Below are 27,490 nucleotides of genomic sequence, written 5' to 3' on the forward strand. Positions count from 1 at the left end.
AGCAAATTTATCTAAGAGTCTTTCATGCTTTTTTTATTTAGTTGCTGTTGGAGATCACGGGTCTTCCCGTTGATTTTAGCCACTGTGGCCTGTTATGCTCCTTGGTCAGAATCTGCTCTGTTGCATCTGTTTTATTTTGGTAAAACAAGTGACATCAACCAGTGGCACCACCATTGTTCTCAAACAACTTAGAGTGTGGAAAGCAAGCTTTCTGGATATTTCACAGGTTAATCAGACTGTCTTGGAGGTCAGAAGCTTGAAGTCGAGCTATCAGATATACCTGACCTATTTTTATTGCTGCATTAAGATGCTTTCCATGGCAGGCATGCTCTCAGATAAAACTGCAGCGTAATCAGAGCTGTAGGACCTGGTGGATCAAAGGTGGCCTGTGGAGGGAGAGCAGGACCAGAAGTGTGTAGTGACTTGGCAAAACAACACTGCCCTTTTCTGCTCTGACACAGGAGGCACAAATAGCATGTTTATGAATCTTGTGCATGTGATGACAACACTTTTTGGGTGTTGAAAAATGGAAGCAAAGCCTGTCCTGAGGAACATACACATGTAGACAGCATGTTCTGACTCTGAAGAGAAAGGGGCTTGCATTGATTTGCGTTAATCTGGGGGTTGGAACTAGATGATCTTAAAGTCCTTTCCAACCCTAACTATTCTGTAATTCTATGATTCCCCGAAGAACGTGGATGTAAATCACATGAGGATTGGAACCAGAGGGCTGGGAAGCACTGCGTTTTCCATAGTGAAGAAAGGGTTACCCAGCCACATGGCATGGTTACTGGCTTCTATTTTATAAGAAGACTGAAGCACAAACTGATTAAACATAGAGCAGCCTGGAAATACATAAAAACTTGTTATAAAATTTTCTCTGCTCTAATCGAGTCATGTATCTGTGATGAAGCAAAAACTATCTGGCAGAGCTAGAGATGGGAACTTGATCACCTTGTGCCCAGCTTGCTGCTCCTTCAGCCGCAAAGCCATCCTTGCTCTGCACTCTTACAAAATGCCTTCAGTTGCTTTCCTTCTTTTAACTCATTTCTACATTAAAACCCCCCCAAAAGACAGAGGTACTGTGAAATTTGGAAGCCATCGGTACTCATGTGCCTTGCAGAAGAAGCAAGGTTTATTTCAGACCCTCAGACAGGCTTCCCTCCCACTCCCTCCTTTCCCAAACACAGAAAGCAGTCAGGGCTTGACTCATGGACTGTCTGATTATAGTAAGTCCCACTTGGGATACACAGCTATATAGCATGCTAGTGCACTATGTGCTTTGTCTGCCTCTGTCATTTTGTTTTCAGTTCCTGCTCTGTGATGTGGCCTTTGACTCCAATGGCTAATTAAATAGCAAGATGTCCTACATAAGAATTTTTTGTCTTTTTAAAGGAGCTCTCGGCAGAGAAAAATAAGAGAAATTGAGAATTGGAAGTGTATTTATAGTAATTTTCATGGCAACAGAACAGTAAGTCCAATATTCATGTTATGAATACAGCTCAGTATTTATAGCTCTCCAAATATTTACAGAGATAAAGCCTTTAAACATAGCCCCAGCTTTCTGTCTTCAGTAGCAGTTTAAATAAATGTCATTTGGATAGGAGTTAAAATTTAGGGGGGAAGCGAGCATTTCTGATCTAATACTGTATCAGTGGTGGCTATGAACACCAGAGGAATTTTGCCTGGAACTGTGTTGCCCCAGTCCTGTGTGAAGCAGTGTTCATATTCATGTGCAGGAAAAGCATCTCAAAAGCATTGCCCCATAGCAGGTAACCTCTGGGTGTAGCTGGGCATCCTGTTGCCCTTGAATTTGCGAGGGTGGGAATTAAAAGTCATGCAGTTAACTGCAGTAGTGAGTCTGCGTGCAGTAGTGAGCCACCGAGTGATAATGCAGCGTTTGGGGTTGGGGGTTTCTCAGTTTGGGAAAGTTGCGGATGGACACTGGCAGTGGTGCTGTGCTGTTGCTGGGATGGGCATGGGGAGGGCATCACGCCCATCCTTCTTCCTTCCGCTGATGGCACCTGACACACGCCCGAGGATCCCGGGCCAGCCTGTGCTTACCCACAAATAGGAGCTTTTGTATATGTGAGTGGTGCGTCAGCGGCATGACGAAAGGCAGGATCACAAGTATAAGCTTGCCCAGGGTATCTGCCTCAGAATATTTAATAAATTCCTGTTGCAGTGCTGCTGTGACTTTTTTCTTAACTCTTACATGGCCGTGGGTACGACTGCAAAAACTGAAAGCTGTTATGGATGCTGAAGGCAAATGTTTGAGTAGAAACCGAGTAGGTTGAGGGGTTGGGTAGTTTCAGGGAGTGCACTATTGCATTGGATTTACATCCAGACCTGGATTGTTAATCTGCAGTTTTTAGAGCCCCTCTCTCTGTTGTCATCCTCCATTTACTCAACAGCAAATTAAATGCCTCCCATGCTTCAGCTTTATACTGCTAAGGATCCCATCCAAATGCAGGCTGCTAGGGTTGAGAGCCCCAGAAGGTCACCCATTGTGGCTATGCTGTAGGACAAGCTGTTCAGGGGAAAGGTGGTCCTACCACACAAGGGTCAGTGGTGACCCCTCTGTGGGAAGCATAGGGCTGTTCACAAAGAGGAGAACTTCATTTAAGTGGACTGCCTGGTGTGGGTGCCACCCTCATCCCTCTATAGGGAAGCAACTCTCCCCATCCCTGTCCTGCAAGGAGGTCTTGGAAGCTCCCATGGCTGCACTTGTGGAGATGGGCCATGGTGCGGAGGCAGCTGGCTGCCTCTGGTCACCTGAAAGTGAGGCTAGGGAGTGTGATGAGGCAACAAGGATTAGGAGAAGGACATCCGTTTGGTCTCATGGTAAAAGGTGGCACAAGAGCAATAATGATTTCTTTGTGTCCCAGCGAATAAGGTGCCCAGGGCCTACAAATTCATTCTGTTAGTAACTCCTTTTCTGATGGCCATCCCTCTTGTGAAACTAACAGTTTTAGGAGGAGTGTGACTTGGGTTGTTTTCTAGGTACGTGTATTTTTGGGGAGGAAAATCCTTCCTAGAAATAGGGAGCAGCGTCTTGCGGCTGTTTAGAAACGGAGATTTCATGGCTGTGCTGAGAGCCAGCAGCCACGAAGGCTGTTTTTCCCTGGATAGAAACTGAAATTACTTGTGAGCCAATGACTGAGTGTCCAGCATCTCTATTACATTAAGATTAATAATTCCTCACAGCATATTTGCAGCTGGAAGTTTTATATAGATCTTTATTCATCATGATGTGAACAGCTGCTCTTTTGCTGCACTGCTAAGTTAAAGTCCAAGTGGCAGCACTGGAAAGTGCCACATAAAACACACTCCTGCTGTTTTCCATTCACTCCTCCTGTCCAGCTCTCACCCTCTGCCCACATTTAGCCTTTTGCAGGAGCAAGCCATCTTATTTTTATTTGTGGACCAGCTCTGACTGCATTTGGATCTTGAAACAGAGCTTGAGTGAATCCAAGGAAAATTAGTTCTAGAAAGGAAAAAGAAGTCTTGAAAGTAGCACAGAAAAACACAGGAATTCCTGTTACATTTTTATTGGAAATAAGTGAAGGACTAAGGGATAGTAGTATGTATGTTATGTTCCACGGGGCATAAATTGCACACTTTCTTTGTTAACTGTGTCAGATAGAATTTAGCAAAAGCTATCACAGCCAGAGGGGCACCTCAGCTCCTAAAGAGGTGTTTTATTTTCTGGGGTTTTGTTTGGTTGGGTTTGGTTGGTTTTTTTGTGTGTTTTGTTGTTGTTGCTGCTGTTGGTTGGCTCAGTTTTGCTTGTTCCGGAATTAATTTATTTATCCGTCATTTATTTATTAATTCCGAAGTCCGCTCTGCTGTTTTGACTAGGACGTTTGTCTTTTTTTTTTGGTTTGTGCTTTCACCAGAGGAAAGATTGTACAGGAGCATCTGAGTGGCCCAAGTTTAGCACCTCCATGTTGAATCCTCACTGACAAGTGGTCTAGAGCTGAGCTTTGCACCTCATCCAGAAACTGGCACCCACTATTGCATGCCTGGTTGCTGGCAAAGGGAAGAGGTACCAGCTCAGGATGATGTGCATCTCTCAGTCCTGCGTACACTGTGAGCTGCAGACACTTCTGTCTTTACGGGCTAGAGACTTAAAAAGCACAGAGGGTATGTGGGTGGTATGGCAGTGGCTGAAACATGTACATCTGCAGAGCTTGATGCTGAAGGATGAGAGAAACAACTGGAAAGAGACAGGGATGCTGCAAGACCCCGCAGTGAGGTGGGTGCTGCAGACAAGTCTAGGGTGGTTTGAGCTACCTTTAGTCAATAAGCAATGGTGCAGTTGCCCCTTGGTTTGGGAGAGGAGGCTGAGTGGACAGCTTTTACAATGCCCTGTCTCAGCCCACCTGAGGTGCATTTTTCCCTCAAGCCTCCCTTAGCAAAGGAATTCAGAGCCAAATGGAGTGGTATAGGTTGAGGGAATTTTGTGATGAGTGGGACAGACTTTTCACAAAATCACAAAATGGTTTGGGTTGGAAGGGACCTTAAGGCTCATCCAGTTCCAAACCCCTGCCACGGGCAGGGACACCTTCCACCAGACCAGATTGCTCCAAGCCCTGTCCAACCTGGCCTTGAACACTGCCAGGGATGGGGCAGCCACAGCTTCTCTGGGCAACCTGTGCCAGGGCCTCATCACCCTCACAGGGAAGAACTTCCTTATATCTGATCTAAGTCTCCAGTCTGTCAGTTTAAATCCATTCTCCCTTGTCCTGTCACTACGTGTCCTTGTAAAAAGTCCCTCTCCAGGTTTCTCAGTTTCTTTTTGTGTCTTTTTTTCCCAGCACCATAGGTTGCAGGCTCCCTGAACCTTCAGCAGCAGGTCCCTGGGCATTTTCAGCCCAGGGGCACAGAGACAGGGAAGTTCAGTGACTGCCCAGGCAAAGGTCAGCCTCTGATCTTTGCAGTGTGCTCAAGGATAGATGCCTGGGTCTCCTGACCTCTCTCCCAGTGCCTTCACTTCTCATGACCGTCATTGCCCACAAGACCAACTTTTCCCCCTTCCCATTTAAACCCATGACGCAATGGCTTATGTCTCCCACTGCCTCTACCTGGGAACTAAAAGTAAATTCTTGTTAAAAATCAGATTGATGACCCTGTTTTTATGCATGCTTGGTGCTCACAGCTAAAATCTATACCCAGAATGTTTGTGCACTTTCTTTATAGTTTGATCTTCAATTTATTTGTAATAAATCAGGACGCTGAGCACTCATGTTACTTTTTGAGTCTGTATATTGGTTACATTTTTAAAACATGTTGGTTTGTCATTCATCATTGAGTAGTTACTGTAACAAGAAAAAACTGCTTAAGAGAGCAGTAAAGCTAATTGGTGTGTAGCTCCCCAGTCTCTGGCTTAAAGAGACAAAAAGCAATTACTTTAAAAAGTTCACTATTTTATAGGGTTTATCCTGTTTGACATTTTTGAAAGCACTGGAATTACATTCCAAAACACTGACGGGAAAAAAAAGGGAAAGAAGCCCCCTTTCCCCAGACTGGGTGTTTGGCCTCATTAATGATTCTTTCCAGACTGACTCAGGCTATTCCACAAGCAGTTCTAGAAATGCAAATGGGACAGATAGTTACATGTTTGGGTGAGAAAATGTAGGTGTTATTCTTAGTATTTTTAGAGTAATAAATGGGTGTGTTTACTTGTTTTCTTTATTATGCACTGAGCGTACAAGGAGCAGGCACACACGCTTGTAGATGCATCACCGACATGGACGTTACCGATGGATATTTTTTCATTATTGGTAAGGATGCAGCCCCTAGTAGCCTGCAGAGTCTCAGGCACAAACTGCTGATGAGTTTAGAGGATGAATGCTAAGTCTCTGGTAGTGCTCCAGTTTGCTATTAGTGGGAGCTCTGTCCTGAATGCACTGGGACTGGCTCAGCCCTAAATCAGCCACTATGGTCATTTAACATATTTACAGAGTCAGAGTCTGGAGGAATGCACAGCTGTAGAGGTTTCTCAGTCTTTTCCTGGAACTCCCAATAAGTACATTTAAAAGCTATTAGGTGGTGTAGCTCCCTTTTTTCCTGATGGCACGGGTGGTACCTGGCTGCTGTGTTCTGTCAGAATAGGACCATTCTTTCAGTGGCCTCCAGGAGCCTGTCCAGGCACAGAGGGCTCCTTGTTATGACAGGTAGCTTTCTGAGCATTTCAACAGATGCTTCGGCATGCCAAAAGCATAAAGCACTTGGAAGGGAGCACCCAGAATATTTCAGCTGCGTTTCTTAAAATAAATGCTGTGGCTTAAATAATAGAAGTTTTCCTTGCTGATTCTAGAATAACCGCTCATGCTGAAACAGTGTTTGAGTTACTGGATATGACGTTTGCAAAAATTCCTCAAAATTTGATAACTATAATGGAGGTTTGAGGAAGTTTTGCCTTTTTTTCCCCCCTAATGCTCTTGTTAAAAGCATCTCACCTGCTTCTGCTCATCATTTCTTAAGTCTGTTTAATTCTGATAGCCAGATTTCATAGATATGCATCAGGCACGCAGTTGGAATCTGGGCAGACTATGTATACTCAAATCTGTGATAAACTTCAGGCTGTTGTTGCCATGGGACTGAATTAGATACTACCTGGCAGTTGGACATTGGCTGTAAGGGGTGAAACAGCACTGTTTCCCTCAATCTTTGCTGACCACCAGAGGAATCATAGAATAATTTGGGTTGGAAGGGACCTTCTAGGGCATCTAGTCCAACCCCCCTGCAATGAGCAGGGACATCTTCAACTAGATCAGGTTGCCGAGAACCACATCCATCCTGGTCTTGAATGTCTCCAGGGATGGCGTCACCACCTCTCTGGGCAGCCTGTGCCAGTGTTTTACCACCCTCGTTGTAAAAAATGTCTTCCTCACATCCAGCCTGAATCTCCCCTCTGTTACTTTAAAACCCATGTCCTGTCACAGCAGGCCCTGCTAAAAAGTGTCTCCCCATATTTCTTACAGGCCCCTTTTAAGTACTGAAAGGCCACCATAAGGTCTTCATAGACCCTTCTCTTCTCCAGGATGAACAAGCCCAACTCTCTCAGCATTTCCTCATTGGAGAGGTGGTCCATCCCTCTAATTATTTTTGTGGTCCTCCTCTGGACCCTCTCCAACAGGCCCATGTTTTTACTTTAGTGAGGACTCCGGAGCTGGATGCAGTACTGCAGGTGTGGTCTCACCAGAGCAGAAGACTCCTGGTGTTCAGTGCTGTGGCATTTGGATGCCCAAAATCAGTCAGCCCCAGTGCATGGTGCGCAGCGCATCTCCCCAGGGAAAGACTGAGATTTGCTTTGGCACCCTGTGCTGAGATGAGCAGGAATCTACTGGTGAGAATCAGGACATGTTGGTGGGAGAGGACGTTGTGAAAGCGATGACGGAGAGGTGCAGGAATCCCAGGGAAAGCTTGGTGCGGTGAGAAGTCAGCCAGCCGGTGCAGTTTTTCCCTCGCACTTGCGTAAGATGACGTAAGGTGACACAGAGCTTAACTGTGATCGGTCCTGTTCTGGTGTTAATTAGCAGTGACTGCATTGCGTTTGATAGAATTAGAGGAGTGTAAAACAGGCCCACAATTAAGTCTGATTTTGATCTTAGCAGCTTCAGACAATATAAATGCAAATACCATTTGAGACCAGTTCAAGTGTTTTTAACAGTGTTGCTCAAAAAGGAGAGCACAGTAGTCAGTGGTCAGTCAGAACAAGAGAATATGACCTACTTTCATTTCAAAACCAAAACACCGGTCACAGAGGCCTTACTGCATACTTAAGTTTAGTCTGCATCTTTCCTTTGTACTAAATCAGGTGATTGTGGTATCCTCACCTTTATTTGGGAAGGAAAACTCATTCAAAAATATCATGCACTTGATCCTTATTTGAAGCTAAATCCTTTTGAACTTTCACAGCAGGGGAAAGTACAGCTCTTTCCACTTGGATCTACATATTGCCAAGCAAAGCAATGCTTGATAGGAAACGCATATCCTTTATTATGAAGGCTGTAGCAAAGAGCAGCCTTTGTCACCCGTACTCAGCCACTGAGTTATTAAGAGAACTTCGGACTGTGTTACACAGAGAAAAGATAAAAATAGGGTGTCTGACGCATGCATCCCATGTCATACGCCAGGAAACAGAATCATTATACCACCGAGTACAGTATTCCAGAGCATTCGTGGAAAATATGCATGGATGTGAATGTGCAAGATCTTTCCTCACCAAGAAAACTACTCAGTTCCCCTTTCACCCTGTCCCGTTCTACATGTCTTGTTGAATATCCCCCTTGCCCTGCTTTGCTTCCACTGCTCCTCTCATTGTCTTGCTGAACAATGGGAGAGCAATGCCACTTTCCTGTATTTTGAGGGAGCCACAAAATATTCTTGATGTTCCAGCTGAGTGTAAGCAAAATGCTGCATGTTTTCCAGACACCTACAGCATGCTGAGAACTCCCAAAGCTCAACACTGTCACAGAAATCATGGGCTGGGTGCATACTCTAAAATTAGTCATTCACAGTAGGTGCCCCTTTAAATGGTAATCCTTGCATCGTTTTCTTTTATTGCTTCTGTGGCATACCTGATTATGTGACACAATATAAAAGTAAATAATGTGATGCAATGGATAAAAGTGAAAGGGAAATACATGTCAGAAATCAGATACCTCCTACCGCAGAATACAACATAAAACTTGAGGTGACATGAATGTGGATTTTTCCTGTTTTGAGGGCAGTAAAAGCCACTGTATAATGATTCCATTAGTCTTTCTGGATGTTTTGACAGTTCCCAGCTCTTGAAAACTCATGTTTGTTCAGTGCTGTAGTCACTACTTGTCTTCAGGTGCAAGAGTAGCTGTCAGGGAGTAAGTAACTGTGCGTAATGGATCCAAAGCAAAGCCCAGCACAGCTGTATCGTAGAATCATAGACTGGTTTGGGTTGGAAGGGACCTAAAGCTCATCCAGTTCTAACCCCCTGCCATGGACCGAGACACCTTCCACCAGACCACATTGTTCAAAGCCCTGTCCAACCTGGCCTTGTATGTATACCAAGGCCTTTAAAAAGAAAACCAAACAAACATAAATTTAGTTTGAAAATCACAGCCCTTAAAAAAACAATGCATCTGAGATCTTATTATTTATTTTCCAGCATGCGAATGCTAATCATGGAAGGGCAGATGTGCAAAGCAGAGGACTTGGGGTGTTCAATTGCCTCCTGATAGGAAACCTGTGGGAAAAGCACAAGCTGAGACTCAGCAGTAGGTTATGGGATACAGCAGCAGCTGAGTTCAGATTTAAAGATAAAGCCTGAAATAGCAGAACCCAATGCAAGACCAACATTTATTTACCCCTTTGCCTGGATTCAGTAAAACATATGGGCACCTTGGTGTGTGATTCTGCTTTTGCTGAATTGGGGTTTGAGTTACTCGCTAGTCTATTTTTACTTTTTAAGCGGCCTTGTAATTCAATATGTGTTTGTTTTAATTTTACACTCTCCATAAAAAGCACCGTCCATGACGAGTTGGAGAAGTGACCGCTGTTAATACATAGAAATTTAATCATTTGGTGTGTCACACTGTCTTACATTCCTCCCCTGCAAACCTGCATGCCTCTCTTGATCAAAAATACCCCACGATACCTTGTGTCTCCTCCGTCACCTCATCTTTGCCATTGAGGGTCTGGTGGGCTGAGATCAGCTCAGGCTGAATCCAGGTCACTCTGCGAGGTGGAGGGACAGGTGGTGGTGAGTGGGACAATGGTTCCCTTGTGCTGCCTGCTGTGCCAGGACCGTGCCTGTGATCACCTGCTGGCTGTGATCACCCTATGGGGGTTAAAGCCAGAAAACCCTTTTTTTGCAGTGTAGCACTGGTGTTGATGTCAAGGGTTGTAGGAGGCATGTTCCGTGTAGGGGTGAACTGAGGCTTGTAGCCCACGGCACCCTGCTGAAGGCAGCGTGCATGCTTGGCTCTGCTTTTCTCTCTCCACTGTTTTGCCAATACCGCAGATTTTCAAATTGCCTCTAATGTGTTTTAAATTTGACAATGCTGGTTTGGACTCCCCCCCCCCCCCCCCCCCCCCATATTATATCACAACCCCCAGGCACTGAGCTGCCTTTGTGTGGTGTCCCAGCAATGTAGAGCTGGTAAAATACTGTGGTGCTGGAAATGAGTCTCCTCTTCCTGTCCCTGCATCCTGCCAATATCCATGTGCTTTAGGTAAGGATGTAAAACTTGCTGCACCAAATCAAACAAATTAAATCACTTCTGGTTTTCTCCTTGCTCTTCTCACCAAAGTGTGGGATGAAAAATCTGCAGTACACCCAGTTAGTGATGGAAGATGTGTCTGTGTACTTCCTTGCTCATGCATTGGTCACTGTGGTATCTGAAACATTGCCTTTAGGCATTCCTGTTGCCATCAGCATGTCTGATAGCAGTGGGAAGGCTTCGTGCCTGTGCTTGCACTCACCAGAATCTTGCAGTGCTCAAGGAGCAAAAGTGACTTTTTTTGCTGTCAAATGGTAAAACACCCTGGAGAGATAGTTCTTAAGTTACTATGAAGCCGCAAATTACTTTATAAGATTTAAGGAGAGTGAAAGCAAGCAAAACACAAATACCAGCAACGTATGATGTGGGTTTCACTGCTTGCTTTCAGCTTTATTCAGCTTTGAACTTGCATGCACCATACATCAAAAATGTTGCTCCTCATCAAATTATGGTCAGTGGTCTAATCTTGAGCTATCAGATTAGTGATGGTGCAGCAATAGTGCGTATCTCATGCCCAGATCCATGTGAATTGTTCACAGGGGAAACTAAACCTGAAATGCAGTGAGCAGGTTCGCTCTCTGATGGTGCATCTCCTGGGACAGATGCCGTTCCTGGGCTCCCCTCTCCTATAGTTGCTGGATCCCCCCTTCCCTTCCCCTGGGATGAGGCTTTGTAGCTAACTACTGCAAGATAACTGTATTTGTGAGACTCATTTCCCCGCAACAGGCAGCAGTGTTAAGCAGAGTTTGGAGCTGTCCCCAGAGAGCTCCACCCATGGTCTCCTTTGCAGCAGTGTGAACCCAGAGCAGCTTCTTCAGAAGATCGTGGGGATGAGGTCAGACTTTGCTACTGCTCCCTCCCCAGCCTGTGGCAGAAATAACTCTTGTTGTCATCAGCGTGGTCACTGTAACATGGATGAGGTTCAAGTCAGGCCCAGTAGCTTCAATGAGATTTTTGTGCGATTATAACAAGAATTTGACACACATGGTGAGCTGCTACTTGTGTATATGTGATCTGTCTCCACACTGTCCCAGGAGGTATTTACCAGCATAAAAATCAGTTAATGAGGGGACGTGTCATGAACAGCAACCTGCTGCTACATGAGGGATGACCTGGGAAGCTCAGGGATGGATGAGCTGTGTGTCCTTTCCACTTGCAGACGCTGTTGGTCTTGCCACCCTCAGTAGAGGGAGGGAACATTGAGTTCATTGTGTTTTTTTGCTGAACACCACAGCAGAATTAATGCAGAGTGTTCTGTGGATGTGGCAGGAATGCTCACAAGCTCACCCCATCTAAAGTGCCTCAGGTCCTTTAGGATAATGAGACATTTTCTGAGTGCGCCTTTTTATTGTACCAATATTACATTACAGGAAAAATGGGAGGGGGGAACTTAACACATAGCACCTGTCACAAGTTTTCTCCTTGAATTAGGCTCTCCTGCTTATAAAAATTTAATTGATTCCTAGCAGTTTATGTGCATGGTGCTCAGTGGGCGTTTTCTGTTCTCTTGCCAGCTACATGGTTACTTAGAAAGCGAGCCGCTCACGCTACAGCTGTTCATTGGGACTGCAGACGACCGCCTGCTGCGACCCCATGCTTTCTACCAGGTTCATCGAATCACTGGGAAGACCGTTTCCACCACCAGCCATGAAACAATACTTTCCAACACCAAAGTCCTGGAGATTCCTCTTCTTCCAGAGAACAACATGAGAGCAATGTAAGACCCAGGCACCATACCTGACTCCTAGCAGTTTCCTTTTGGTTGCCTCCCTTGATTTCTTCTGTGTTGTTTTGAGGGGGTTTTGTACACAGTTTTCCTTTCCCTATATTTTTTTATTTATGTTTTAAAGGTCTTTCAGTAATAGTAGGTTTTCACGACTTTGCCAGGACAAATTGCCCCTAATCAGCTTAACAACTAAAAGAAGTTCACAAATATTTATGACAACTGATTGCTTTCATTCTAACGTTTCAGCCAATGTGCCTATTTGCCATTTAAAATAAGTATCTCAGTTACCAAGCTGTAAATATCTCCTACCTCAGCTCCTGCATTTAGTTTCTAAATATGACACCTCTTGCTCCTATACGCACTAGCACAAGGAACAGGGCCTATTAAAATTTATCTTTGGATGTCAAAGGAAACTCTTAGCATTACCGAGTACCCTGGAGTACTTTTTTAGACTAATAAATCCCCTCTTACTTCTTACGTAATAAAAATCAGCAGTATTTTTCATTACATCTGTTTAGAAGCAAAGTTTCTGGAACTAAGAAGATGAGTAAAGGTGATTCATTTTGCAGACTGAAGTTATTAAACTGGAGTAAGTTGAGTCCTATGCAGAAAACCAGGCAGGGGTGTCTTAGGATCTCTGAATTGATAGCAGTCTGAATGATAGGAAGGGTTTTGTAAGTCCATTACACTCAGGTATATTTCATTATAGGATTCAGTATATAACAGTTCAAATATCCCTCTGTGTGTATGACCTACATGAAAGCCTCCACATTGTTTAATCCCATCCTTTCTGCCTGCTTTGTTCAGATGCTCCCAGCCCTTATCTGAATTGTCTTCCCCCTCACTGAAATGATCCTAGTGCTTATCTGAAGTGTCCACCTTGGGAGGAATTTGTGTATGCTTGAATGCATGTACAACTCTCAGTGCATGTATAAATGTGAACGTATTCATACTTATATATAAATACATGCACCTTTGTGTGCATATATAGGGAGATAGAAAGGTAAGTAGGCAGATAGAGGGCAAGCAAGATACCCTGGCACCACCAAACTGAATACCACAGGAAGATCCCAGGGAGCTTACTAAAATCACAATTTCACTCCTTGTTATTCATACAGTTTTCCACGCCTTAACAAAGTGAAAAATGGTGTCAGACACCTGAAGTCCTTCCACACATAGTGGTTATTAGAAGCTGGTTTGCAGTGTCATGTACAACATGCCCTGGAGCACCTCATGTAAATAAGAAGAGCTAGAATGTGTTTAGCTGCATTGCCAGCTGGGCTTAGGGTGATCACTCAAGACCTGAGGACTTCTTGTCAGTGCACTGCGTTAAAAGCCGTGACAAGCCTGCAGAATTATTGGCCTCATTTGCTGTTGTCCTAAGCTGGCACAACTCCATTGAGGTTATTAAAATTTCACTAATTTTTATCCACACCATATTTATTTGGCCTTTTATTTATCCAGTTTGAATCACATTTTTGGCTGCCTAGGAACATTATTGCTGGTTCAATCATCTTTCTCCCTAGAATAAAGGTAGTTACACAGTGTGGGAGCCAAGCTGAATATTTTCATGATATGCGTGCCAGATTGTAGTAGTGCTTTCTCAAGAACCACAAACAATGCTTTGGCATATGTACGCCTTACACGTCAGTAGTCTAAAACCTCATGTAGCACTAACAATGAGTTGAAATCTGGAGCCAAGGACTTTTCTCACACATACTTTATGTATTCAGGCCTTGATTCAGTGAAACCCTGAAGCTCATCTGCACGTTTAAACTTTTGTGCATTTAGCTACTCCCACTGACTTTAGATTTTAATGTCCATGACTTTACAAGCCTGAATTTAAATGCTGCTTCTCCTCTGAACTTTACTGGCTCTGAACTAATTGTCATTAAGTATTTTTTCTTTATTTTACAAATGTTGATATGGGAGAGAGAATATTGAGAAGCACACTGTTTATTCCGTATGTCATGCATCTTTGTGTAGAATTTTGACATCCGTACAAGTATTCCATAATTCTTACGGCTTCACCTCCTAATATGTTTGGTTTTGAGAAGCTTTAATACTTTTATTAGTTTCTTTGATTGTATCAGCAAGGGCCTTTTTGTTAGTCTGAAATGCATATTTTAGAAAAAATGCAGATCAAAACCATGTTGCCATAGTTCTTGTTTGCAGTTTGCTTCAGAACAGAGCTTCAAAGGTCTGGAGGGGGAATTAAACTCTTTGAATGCAAAATAAAATTAAACTATGCATATTCAGTGTAATAAAATGCATGCCAGAGACCAGTACCCAAAAGAAATTGCCATGTAGGCTTTGTAGTCACAGCCAAAGCAGAGGTATTTTTGCAGTGTTTTTTTCAGTGTGTATGTTTATGTATCTTTTGTTCTGGGAACTTTCTCTATTGAAATGTGCGTTGACAAAAATCCTGACTTCTAAACTCATCCAGAAAAAAAAAACAAAAGAAAGGAGAGAGCGGTCAGAAACAGTAATAGTTCTAGCTGATGAAAAGCATGTTTTTTCCCTAATGTGGAGGGAGGACTCTAAGTTTAGGTTTTTTTTTCAAGCAGAACTTTAGCTCATCACTCAGCTTGGAAGTATTTCCAGCTTATTCAAATACAAACAAATTGACAGTAGAACTGACCTTGGAAAGAGGTGTGCTCATTAATAAGCATTTTCAGGACTTTGCCCTAGAATAAAAATCATGCCAGATTTCTCTCCAGATTAGCTGTAACAAGTGAAATTATAAGCAAGCCTGTGTTTTAGGTTAGTAATACTTTGTGTGCCTCCATCTCATCCCGTTGACTTTCTAGTCTTGCTGTTTCTTTGGGCTTTGGTTAATCTGTAAGCTCCATTCTTACAGGATGTGTTAGGGAGAAAGAATCTTTTAGATATTCTTCCTCTGGGAGCTGAAGTCATATCAAAAATTCATGTGCCTAACAGCAGCCACTACGTTTTACTACAGATAACCCCAATTTAGATACCTGTGGATGCAACAACTAGACTTAACAAAGTCTGATGTGTTCAGCCCAGTCCTTGGGTCACACCTGGCTCAGATTTTAAGAATGTATGAGAGAGGGAAGATACTGCAGGTTCGTATCTTCCTGAAGTCTGCTTGAAATGAAATTAATTGCTCTGTGTTTCTTCTTGGATAGCATTGATTGTGCTGGGATATTAAAGCTCCGAAACTCGGACATCGAGCTGCGCAAGGGAGAGACAGATATTGGTCGGAAGAACACGCGCGTTCGGCTGGTCTTCAGGGTTCATATTCCACAAGCCAATGGAAGGACCCTCTCCTTGCAAGTGGCCTCCAACCCCATTGAGTGCTGTAAGTAGCAACAAACATCCTTGTTCTTGGCATTGTGCCACCCCAAATGCCGTCTTTGTCCACTGGCATGCTACGCGTTGATTTTGCTTTACCTGTCTAGTCAGTGAAGCTGCATTTTCTCTTCAAAAGCACATGGTTTCTGTTGAAGAGTAAATACCTGTGTCTTAGAACAGAAAGTGTAGCTTTGTGCATTAATTTTTATAGGAAACAATGTGCTTAAACCTAGGGGGCACTTTAACTAATAGTAGACCTGGGAGTGACAAGGCTCTTTTTTTTCCTTTTTGGTGACTCCCTGTCACATAGGCAACTGCTGTAGGAGTTCTGGAAAACAGCCATCATGTCCTATTAATTCTCTTGTCTCTCCATCCTAAAGCAAAAACCAGCAAATGAAACCCCAACCCCTTTGATGAGGAGCTAGCAGTATAGTAAAGCTGACACACTGGCACAAGCTGCTTGCAGCTTCAGAAAACCTCCAGAAACAAGGTTTCTGCACTGGGATCTCTTTGATTGAGCAGACTGCTTTTCATCAGATGCGCTGGAGCACCCTCCAAGGACACGTAGATCATTCTTGCTTTGTAAGCCTCGTCAGCCTCCCACACACAAAACAAAACCTATTTGCTTTATGCAGCTTTAACATTCCAGCAGAAGTGGTGAAAACTGAATTTCAGTCCAAGTCCTAATGCTAATTTGTTCAGCTGGATGGACTGAAACAGGTTTTTAAGGTTTTCTTGGATTACATAAAGTAGATATTTCTGATGCCACCAGGTAGGGATTGACTTAGCATCTGGCAGGTATGTTGGGGGGTGAGCCCTGGGTGGGAGAGCAGAGAGCATAGGAAGGAAGCCTTGATCATCCCTATCTCCACACATGCTAGAAGGTTGTGTCTGCACTTGTCCATGCATCATTGCCAGTCTAGAGTCCCACACAACATGTCTGGCAGAATTTGATCTCTTGGAGACATGGGTCATTAATAGTGAGGCTGCTGGAAAGAGCAGCCCTGCATTCCTCTTGCAAAAGCTGTGGCATCGGTGACATACTTTTAGACCAGCGACAGTACTCCTTCCTTTTGCTTGGGGTAGCACCACTGCCCCTCTAGTAGTCCGCGTCTGCAAGAGAAGCAGAAATCATAGGAAAGGGTAGTGCTGTTAGACAAACAGTGATAGCTTCTCTCCTTCACTGAAATTCGTTTAGATAAACAAATGAGCATTGGCAATGGGAAAGGACTTATATTAATACAAGCCTAGTTATTTCTGAAGAATAGCAGAGCTGCCTTATCTATAGGAATATATAGGTATAGGAATAGGAAGTTAAATTTCTTATCAGGTAGACTGGCAGAAAGCCCTGTCTTATGTCCAGGATATATATGAAATGAATAATTTCCCCTTTGTTTCTTATTCAAGGGCAAGTTCTAGGCTAACAGGCAAAGCAAGAATATGTGATGAATCATGGTTTCATCCTGGTCCTGCTGAAGCTGATGAGAGCTTTTCAGTTGCTATATAGCAGGATAAGGCACAAATTGAATGCATCCTGAGCTGGTCTGTGCAAGGATGCAAGCTCAGGAAGACACTAAATATGAAGTTTGGATTTGTATCATTGAACTGCAGTTCTGAGGGTTGTGTAATGAGCAAATGCATGGTACATTCCTACTGGAGGAGTGGAAAACAGGAGAAAAAATAAGGGCTAGTGTTATTTCCAGTGCAGAATGTGGAACAAGCTGAGGTCAAAACCTTCATGCATCTCTTAGTGCATGTGACACCAGGAGGAACCATGTAATCTGGATAAAATGTCACGTCATTCCTTGAAGCACAGCCATGCTCACTCTTGTGTCCCAGTTGGGGGGGATAAAATATGTGCCACGAGAATACCAGATCCTGTTTGCATGGATCCATGAGTGCTTTGGCGCTCAAGTTCTGATGGAAATATGCTCTCTAAACTGTGAGCTTCTGCTGGACTGTGATACGCATGGCTGCTCCTGCTGCTGCTGCAAGACAGTTTGCAGAACTGACAACGCATTTTGGACATGGATGGTCTATTTTGTCACGTGTTTCTTACAAACACATGGCACATATAGATTACATAAAATAAAATTATTTAAAAGAAATGAGTTTCATTAAAAATGCACTTTTTGATATAGTACAGATGAAGCTAAGTTTTAAAACACCTTTGTGAGCCTTTTGAATCTGTACTGCTATGTTTGGTAACCTTATTGTTTATGATCAAGGCATTTGAAAACCAGCCGTATTTCCTGCAAACTTTCTGACCTTTCTTTATTGCTATATCAAAGTGAGCTTATCTTATGAGGGTAGGCATTAGGTTACTTAATAATGCAGTATTTACTTATTTTTGTGTGATTGTGTTTGCTTTTTTACTATTTTTTTAAATCTCCTTTATAACTCTCCAGCTCAGAGATCTGCCCAAGAACTGCCTCTGGTGGAGAAGCAAAGTACAGACAGCTTTCCTGTTATTGGAGGGAAAAAAATGATACTGACTGGCCATAACTTTCTGCAAGATTCCAAAGTCATCTTTGTGGAGAAAGCACCAGGTATGTCTTTTCAATCTAGACTCCAGTCTGCCTTTTCTCCTCAGTTTTAAAATCTCTGCCAAATGATGAAAGCATAAATATGGTAATGACATTTTCTTCTGCACATAATATGTTTTCCATGTCACAGGGCAAAGCTGTGAAAGCGATCTGAGCCGTGCCTTATGCTGAGGTTCACACTATGGCAGGTGTAGTTACAGGTAGACAATAGCGACATTGAAAGTCAATGTTTGGCATTTGTTTTTGTAGCAAACTGTGGCTGTACCCCATAAGATCTGTGAAAGGAGTTCGAAGCCTCTAATGGCATAGAATCATAGAATAGTTAGGGTTGGAAAGGACCTTAAGATCATCTAGTTCCAACCCCCCTGCCATGGGCAGGGACACCTCACACTAAACCATGTCACCCAAAGCCTCGTCCAACCTGGTCTTGAACACTGCCAGGGATGGAGCACTCACAGCCTCCCTGGGCAACCTATTCCAGTGCCTCACCACCCTAACAGGAAAGAATTTCCTCCTTATGTCCAGTCTAAACTTCCCCTGTTTAAATTTTAACCTGTTACTCCTTGTCCTGTCGCTACAGTCTCTAATGAATGTCCCCGTAAAACCTGCAAGATGGTACCTCATGCTAAATCTCTGTAATTTGTGGAAGAGGGAGTGGAGCTGCTGCTGGTGGAGTGTGTGTACATACCTGTGTTTCCTTCTGTGGCATTCAAGACTGGTGGCATTTACAAGCTGATGTCTGAGGAGGCCTTGCAGTGCACATGCATTCATTTGAAGGGTGTTTCTGTCTTACTTTGAGGACTGGAGGAGGACTGGACACAATTGACACCTCCTCACCCAGTGCTGCTTCTGCAGTGCATTGGTGTTGTGGCTGTTCTTCCTGCGAAAGGGTTCCAGGCCAGGCTGAAGCAGGGCAAACATCACGGGGTGGGCGCTGGGGCTGGAGCAGGAGGTGTCTGCATGAGTGGTGGGATGTGTGCAGGAGCAGTAGGTCACAGGGTGAAAGTGCATAATGTGAATGCCCCCCGTGGGAAAAGGTGGTAGGAGCAGAGCTGTGAGTCAAAGTCAGGCTCTGAAACAAGATCATTACGGGTAGTTTTGAGTCTTGTTTTGGAAAGGGTTTCCGTGGCGCTGGCACAAGCCATGGATTCCTCAGCTGCCAGCTGAAACCCCTCTGAACTTTAAACAGTCTTGGGAGCTCCTCAGGCAGCCAGCATTGGCTTTGACACTGAGCCCATTTAACCCTTCATTTCCGTGAGGTTCCCACACAATTCTCCTCCCCGTGGCCCCCACCAGCATTGCAGGAAGCAGAAAGGGACGCCAGGGTGAGCAGGGGAGGTTATGTAGGCAAAGGCATCCAAGTCTTTGGGCTCAGTGAGCTCAGAGGAAGAGCAGAAGAATTCCCTGAAGTTCACCAGCAGAGTCCTGGTTTGGTGAGATTTCAGTCACCGTAAGTGCACATGGGGCAGAGGTGACTGAGAGCCAGTCAGGACCATTCCTGTGACCGCCAAGTACTACACAGCTGGGCTGTGGCTGTGAGATTAGCAGAACACTGTTTTTGTTTCTTATGAAATTTAAACAAAAAAAGGAAAGAAGGTGGTATTGCGATTAAAATCATCTGAACTCTGCTCTACGTGGCATGAGGGGAGGGAAGAATGTGACTGTCTATTTTATATTTAAACTTTCTTTGCTGCACAGAAGTGGGTTAGTGTGACATGTCAGGAGCAAAGTCCTCGATCTGTCTCATTACAGGAAGGAAACCATGTTAATGTGTGCTTTCCTTCAGAGGTACATTCTCTCCTCTTCCTTTATTAAGTTGAATCACTCACCAGCAGGTAGCACAGTGTGGATTTGGACACTGTCGCCCTTAGGACTAAGTACACCAAATGCAGAAGTTCACTCTATAGTTTTAAATTACAAAAATGCAAAATAGAGCCAGTCTTGTACTTCTTAACCAGACAGATACCTCCCTTGAGCAAAAGGAATTTGAAGCTGCCCAAAGACAGCATAAAGGTAGAAAATAATTTATATAAGTGACATTTTCTTAACACTGTGAAAAAGATGGAGTGTACTGCTGCACACATTGTGTGTACTGATGAGGAAGAAAGTGGTTGAAAGGACTTGCTGTCACCCTGAAAATCTCTTGGGTATATGGGTTGACAGGATGGACCAGAAGTCAGTCAGTGAGCTGCTATCATTGAAGAGTAATCAAAATCATTAAGCCAGTACTGAGAGGTCTGATTTGAAACTGGCCTGCCTGTTTTTAGTAGTCTAATGGTAGATTTGTTGCCGTTGCAGGGCTATACTGACTCATGGAGGTACAATGCAGGAGCTGAGCCTTCAAAGTCGAGAGTGTTCAGCATCTGCAGAAGCTGCAGTTGTGTCACTAGGAATGGCACACAAAAAGCTAAGTTGCTGGCTGATCCAGGCTGAGCAATTTCTAGGGCTTCTGTGACAAGTTATGGGCTACACTGGCAAACACAGCTCAGTGCATTAAAAGCAATTGAGCACGATGCATTGCTGTCTTAGTGGCAGACTGCTCCAGCTCCATTTTTGAGCAGGGTATTTAATGTAAAATGAACAAGTATTAGCAACCTTCACTTTTGTAAATCAGCACAGTGTTTTTTTTCCTTTCAGCTATTGTACATCTATTAAAGTAGGTCAAGAACTGGAACACCAACATAGTTTCTCTTTCCCTTAGAAAGCTAGTTATGAACTTCTGTGATTAGCTGGAGACATTCATTAGTTTTCCTGCTTTTGTTTTTGATTTCGAAATGTTAATCACGTTCCTAGTGGGTAGCAGCCAAACACAGCTGTTACAAAGTAATAGATCATAGGAATCACTGCACTCATGAAGAGAACATACCTTTTATATAAAATTTAAATATTATACTGCATGAGCTCATGAGTCCCCACTCAGGCAGAGTCCCCAAACCAGGAGGCAGTCTCTGGAAGCTCATCTAATTCATGCTAATCTGCATACTTAATTGGTTAATGCAGAGTTTGCAAACACTTTTTGTTTGCTCTTTTCCCCCTCCTTTCTGTCTTAATAATTTCTTTAAGTCTGCTGAGTGCATTGTGGCCTGCTGAATGTTTTTTGAAGCACAAGTCCCAAGCTCTCCATCTTCGGGGCTAGCCCTCAGCTGTTCTGGTCTCTGGAGGAATGGCATTATCCTGGCCTCCTTGCGTGGGGAGTCAGTCTGTGTAGTGACTCATACAAGAGGGAATCCCTGAAGAATGATCAAATCAATCCTTCAGCCGGGGAGGCAGCAGCTTGGTGCTTTCAGCTTAACCCCTTACTGCCTGCTTTTTTAGCCGGGAAGCATATGAAACAGAACAGGACATAAGGTTGCAGCCCTGTGACTCTGCATGTCACAGAGGAATAAGGCGGCTGAGAGATGGAGGCAAGGCACACTGAAAGGACATGGGAGGAGCACTGTGAAGACCTCCTCTGAAAAGAGAACCCCTCACAGTGTGGTCTAGCACTCGGCCAAAAGGCAACCCTTTGGATAAATGAGTCTGTTCAGAAGTGGACTAAAATTTGCTCAAGCCTTTTACAGTACCATAAAAAAGTTCTCATGTTGAAACGAGTCCTTATTTTACAGGATTTTGGTCAATGTTTTATTGCTTGCACATCAGACCATATTTTCCAGTGATGAACAATGATATCAAACGAGTGTCCGAGAAACCTAGTGGTAGTAAAAATGTCAATGGTGAATGTGCTTTGAGAGGTTCACTTTCTTAAATTCAGGATTTCCTTATACTGGGGAGTTCCATGATGACACTAATAATTGTTTTTCTTACCTTCTTTCACTTTCTGTCTGTCTTTGTAGTCATGCTTTTCTGTTCATGAGTTTCAAAAGGGTCTTGTGAGATTGCGTGTCATGGTTGTTGGGTGGTAGGTTTAGGACATCCAGTACTAATCTGTTTGTCATCAAAAGAATTAGTACTTTCTAAAACATATAAAAGTCTGCAACTTCTTACCAGCAAGGGCCCTTGATGTCTGTAGGCAGGTATTTGCTGTACAGGCAAGGTGTGCATTTTAGTTACAACAGTAGGTGAAGTGAAGCTGATGTTTGTTAGCTGTGGGAGGAGGTGTTGGGCTAGGAGGGACAAAATGTTTCCTTTCTAACACACGCATCTGCAAGAGCACAGATCGTGATCTGGAATTCTAATAAAAGACATTGATTTAATTACTTATATTTTTGAAACTTCTTATTTTGTTTCTAGATTATAAATGTACCACGACATAAAAATCTTGAGGGAAGTTTAGAAAATGCAGAGGTATTTGTAGAGTATGTTTTAAGGACTATATATCTGTTAGCTGCCTTTTTTTGGTAACAGCTTCTGCAAACTGTGTATTGTTTTCAAAGCTAGTTTCTCAAAGCTAATGTGAGTTACTGAACACAAAGCAGCTCAAAAGCCTAACAGAAATGACCAGGCTTTTGGCTGCTGGTGTATCAGATTATGATTAGTGATCTATAAAATGAGTGTGGTGGAAAAATCCTAGTTTCACTCAGTTCACAAAGTGTTTCCTGTAACCGACAAATGAAAGCTTACTGATAAAACATAAAGCAAATACCCCTAGCACCAAAGCACAGGAACATTGTGGGTATGTCTTGTTGGCATGCCATAGGATTTTGCAGAGTTGTCCAGGATGTTTTGGGATTTAGAGTCTCACACTAAGATCTTAAAGAGTTAATCTACCCTGAAAATCACTCCTTGCTCAAAAATTGCTCCTTGCTCAAAAACTGCTCCTTGCTCCTATAGCTAGAATGGTTTTGGCGCTGGAGCTAGCTCATGTATTTCTGAACTTCATGGATTTGGCCAAGTCTAGACATACCTAAGAGATCAGGTTAAACTGACTGAAGTTTTCATTGTTAGCAAGTTGCAAGCTATGGGAAGAAATAGCTATTTAGTGTGTTGTTACTAGTTGTCATTCAGTTGAGTTTCCTCTAGTTAAGTTAGAGCTCCAAACCCATTTCTCTGGTTTTGTGCTTAGTGACCAGAGGTCAAGGCAAAGTTTTAAAGAGCAAAAAGGTAGAGATGTAACACCCAACTTCACTACAGGAATAGCTTCTCGAATAACACTGACTTTGAAATTCTGATTCTGAGTTGTTAAAGTTGAAGGCCATTTTGTCCTGGTCAAAGACGTGCCTTTGAGCTTTCTTGTGACACATGCCCCTCCCTCAAGATGTATTGCTCTCTTTGATGGATGTTAATGGAGTTCATGATGTGTAATGCTGTATCTCTGAGTAACACCAGGCTTACAGGCTTCAGGGGTTTTGAACATATTGTTAATTACTCAACCTTCAAATCGACAGTGATCCTAACACCTACGCACTTTGTAACCTAACTGCATAATATCATCAGTTATTACGCTCAAAGCATTTGAAACTCAAGTGCCCAACAGACAGAGAAGTAAACAACATCTAAGCAATGCTTCCTCCAGGGAATATTCTCTTTTTTAATACTGTCAAATGGGATTCTTAAGATTTAGTTACTGCTTCAAAGTGTTCATTCTGCTGTTTTTATTTTGTTAAATGGATTTTTGTATCAAAACTGTTCGTTTTCTCTGCTGGAGCAGGTTTTGCATTTAGAACATGAAGGTGCTGATGTGGCATGATAATGGTTGTACTAGAGTAGATGAAAGATAGCTGAGTGAAATCACTAAATTTTTTTTGTGTTTATGCCAAAGGTAATCACTCTTTTCTGTAAGTATTTCAGATGGGAAGACTTACCGTTTGCCTCCCATTAGACATGTGGTCAACAGTGGTCAGCCAAATGTTTGCGCAAAGTAAATATGATATGGAAAAGAAGGAAGCTGGACGAATTTAAGTGTTTCACAGGTTTTTTGTTCCTCTCAAATATCACTGTCTCTGGCAAAGATTACTATCAGTTGCTGCTTTAAGGTACAAATGTCAGTCTGAGAAACTCAGTTTTGTTTCCCCCATGTTGTGTGAGCAAAAGATACCTTGCTGTGTATAGCAGGTAGCTCAAGTGCAGTATTTTAGCTTCAGGAAAACTTAGAAAAAGTTCTGGAAAAGGATATGTTCATGAAACATTTGATTGGCGTGTGGATGGAACAGATGCATTAGGGAAGCATGTGGGCTTCTTGGTTTGACTCAGCTACACTTTGGAGCTCAGGGTTTGGAGTCTGTTTTGACGTGATGTGATGGGGAGACGGGTGACCTGAGCCTTGGCAGAGCTCCCTTTGGTAAAAGATCTTACATTCTCAGAGATCTTTCCATTGCTCTTTCCATGGCCAGTAGCAGTCACAGTTTGGGGGGCAACTGGCCAAAAAGGGGTCATGTTTCACACTGGTAATCATACTGTAGCTCACATAATAAATAAGCAAGTGGCAGAACTCCCTTTCCCCCTCTAGTCAGATGGACAGATACTACGTAATTTTGTCTTTATCTGTCTGTTTATCTGAGTCCAGGACACACGTTCCAGTTGGCAGTGAGTGGTTGCACATTGACTCATGCGCAGTGAGGCTAAAAATCCTGGAAACTAGATAAACTGGAAATGGCAAAGGCATACAAGTTGGGAGCACAGAGTTCATGTGAAGGTCACTTGAACCTATTTCCTAGAGGTGTATTGATAGCTGAAGGGGTTTCTGGCCACTGCCCAGAAATAGATATCCTTGGGCAAGTAATGTCATCAAATGGTGGAGTCATTTGATGGTGGAACCCTTTCACACGCATGCACGAGGAGTGATGTAGCTTGTAGGAAATGTCAGCACATTTCAGTTTTTCCTGGCTGTTTAGTCTAGGGAATGGTGAAGACAGAATGGGACAGCAGCCATATGCATGAGGTGGTATCAGTGGCAATGAGCCTCATCCAGGGTGTTGCTCTCACAGTGAAGAATGAGATCAATCAATCACAGATACTTACTGTGGACAACAGAGAAATAAGGAATAACCATATGGTCTCTAGCTAAAAGTCACTTGTCTGAGTAATCCTGTAAATTTTTAATTATTACAGAAACTGTGACTGAATGCTTGAAATTTGTCTTTTCATGTCTTTGCCAGACTAAGTGACTTCAAGAAGCCCTATCTGTGCAATCAAACCTTTGTCTCTGAACTTTTATAACTATCACAAGTTTTCAGATAGTTTTTACTGTTACTGTTCCAGTAGAACGCTCTGTCCAAACACACAGGAATTTACAGCCCTTACCAGAGCACTGAGAGTCTAATGAAGCAATCAGTGCCTAAAGACAGGAGGGGAAAAGAGTGGGTTGACCTTCTGTGGCTGCCAGATACCCACCAAGCTGCTCTCTCACTCCCCCTCCTCAGCAGGACAGGGGGCAGAAAATAGGATGAAGAAGCTCATGGGTCAAGATAAAGACAGGGTGATTGCTTACCAATTACTGTCACAGGCAAAATAGACTCTGCTTGGGGAAGATTATTTATTACCAATTAAAAATAGGATAGGGTAGTGAGAAACAAAGACAAAACTAACACCCACCTTTACCCCCTCCTCCCATCCCAAGTCAGACTTCACTCCTTCATTCCCAACTTTTACCTCCTCCCTGAGTGGTGCTGGGGAGCACGAAATGCGGCTGCAGTCAGTCCATAACAGCTCCTCTCTCTGCCGCTCCTTCGCACCCACACTCTTCCCCTGCTCTAGCTTAGGTCTCTCCTGTGGGTGACAGTCCTTCATGAACTTCAGTGTGAGTCATCTCCATGATGTTCAGTCCTTCAGGAACAGACTGCTGTGGTGTGGGTCCCCATGTCCGCAGTTCCTGCCAGGAGGCCTGCATCTTCATGGGCTCTTCACAGGCCACAGCTCCTGCCAGGAGCCTGCTCCAGGAACATGGGCTTTGCACAGCCTGCAGAGTAGATGACTGGTCTGGGGTGGTTGTCTCCATGGGCTGCAGGATGAGAGCCTGCTTCACCGTGACCTCCGCAGGCTGCAGGGGAATCTCAGCTCCAGTGCCTGAAACATGGCCTCCGCCTCCTTCTTCACCGACCTTGGAGGGAGAATGTTTGCAGGGCAGTCCCTCTTTCATATTCTCACTCCTCTCACAGCTGTTAAACAACATTTTTACCCCTTCTAAAATACATTGTCAGAGAAATGCCACCAGGTTTGCTGATGGGCTCAGGTTTGGCCGTCAATTGGTTCATCTTGGAGCCAGCTGGAGCTGGATCTGTCCAACATGCAGGCAGCTTCTGGCACCTTCCCAGAGGACATCCCTGCAGCCCCACCACTACCAAAATCTTGCCACGTAAACCAGTACAAGGGGATACTTCCCAAGTACTTAGTTTTTGGGGAAATGTCTAAATCTCTTGGAAAAGCACAATTCATTGTCTTCTGTTACTTCCCTGACGTCATTAAGAGATGGTTCGTGTCTCAGCTGGGCATCACAGGAAGAGCGGGGAGAACTAGGGGAAGAGGAACATGTTCATTTTAGGTCTGTTGAGGGACTAAGACTGCACCTTCAAAAGCAATGTGTAAGAAACTGCAATGACATTTAAGAGAAGAATAGAGAGATACCTTGTTGCAGGGAAACTGATGCCAAGGCAGATAATCAGAGGAGAAGAGGAGGGACCTCTAAGATTGAGCCCAACCTTGCTGGACAAGAGAAACAAGACAAGGGACATGAGAAGGACAATGAGATGAAAAAAATAAAAATGCCTCTCAAACGTTTGATGTTTAGACTCTGCTAAAATGTCATGCAGGGTTGCCATAATGGGATGTCTCTGGAAGATGAGAAATTGCAGCCATATAGATAAAATGAAGAACTTTTGTCTTAAAAAATAATTAAGAAGGAAGAATTGAAAGCATTTATATCAAACTTACATCTTGAGAAAGAAGAAGAAGTAGCTATAGTACAGGTGGTGGTGTTGGCATCCCACACAGAAGAAGTAGAGGAAAAGAATTGTTAATGGAAGGAAAATTTGGAACTTGGTTTAAACTGGCTGTGAGGTTTGTTACTCCAGCAGTCTCTGAGAAAATATGAGGCAAATTAGACTGAAGAAGGTGGACCAGGAATATTTTACTCAGTTTCAGCTGCAAAGTCAGAGGTTCAGCCTACTAGAGGTTCCCAGAGCAAAGTAAAATCGTGAAGACAAGATGACATGAATGTAAACAGAGTAGAGTATTGTCATGACTGCTGGTGGATGGCTGTGCTGGGTGTGCTTGGTTCAACTTGCCTGCTCTAGAGAGATTTTGCAGGGATGTCAAGCTGCAGTTTTACTTGGAAGTTGAGTATATTAGATCTGGAATTACTGAGACTTACTGAATATAAAACCCTCAGACCAACAGTAATTTCAATAGGGGGAGGTGCCAGAAAGCACAAATTGCATAACCAGCTTCTATTCTGCTGAAAATAGGATCTGGCAGGTCATTCCAATGATTTTGGCTCAAAATGAACCCGATCAGTCAGTTGTCAGCGCAGTACCTCCTTTTAATTACCTGGACTAAAATTACAGTTCATTTGCAAACACTTGATCTCAGAATAATTAAGCCTGTTAGACATACTGTGGTAAAAGCAGCTAAAAAGGCTCAGCATTTACGTAAAGTGAGTCCCTCAGCTTTTGGCTTGCCCAGCTGAGCAACCAGAGAAGAAGTGCATGTCTGGCACAGATGCCAAAGTACTGCAAGATACAGTTTGTACTGGATTTTTA

The 27,490-nt window shown here is 43.5% G+C and overlaps 1 protein-coding gene across 6 annotated transcripts in view; it reads left to right on the forward strand.

Moving 5' to 3' along the window:
* The window catches only part of NFATC1 (nuclear factor of activated T cells 1), a 116,301-nt gene that overhangs the window by 34,929 nt on the left and 53,882 nt on the right, over nucleotides 1-27,490 (forward strand). For all 6 annotated transcript variants that reach the window (XM_061449629.1, XM_061449628.1, XM_061449624.1 and 3 more), the window contains exons 4-6: nucleotides 11,783-11,985; nucleotides 15,147-15,319; nucleotides 17,721-17,861. In XM_061449629.1, the coding sequence (XP_061305613.1) occupies nucleotides 11,783-11,985; nucleotides 15,147-15,319; nucleotides 17,721-17,861 (517 nt within the window). The remainder of the gene's footprint in view (nucleotides 1-11,782; nucleotides 11,986-15,146; nucleotides 15,320-17,720; nucleotides 17,862-27,490) is intronic.

Source organism: Pezoporus flaviventris, unplaced genomic scaffold (assembly GCF_033815535.1).
Source record: "Pezoporus flaviventris isolate CSIRO_AGI_PZ_B2104156 unplaced genomic scaffold, CSIRO_AGI_Pfla_v1 ptg000007l, whole genome shotgun sequence".
Taxonomy (NCBI): domain Eukaryota; kingdom Metazoa; phylum Chordata; class Aves; order Psittaciformes; family Psittacidae; genus Pezoporus; species Pezoporus flaviventris.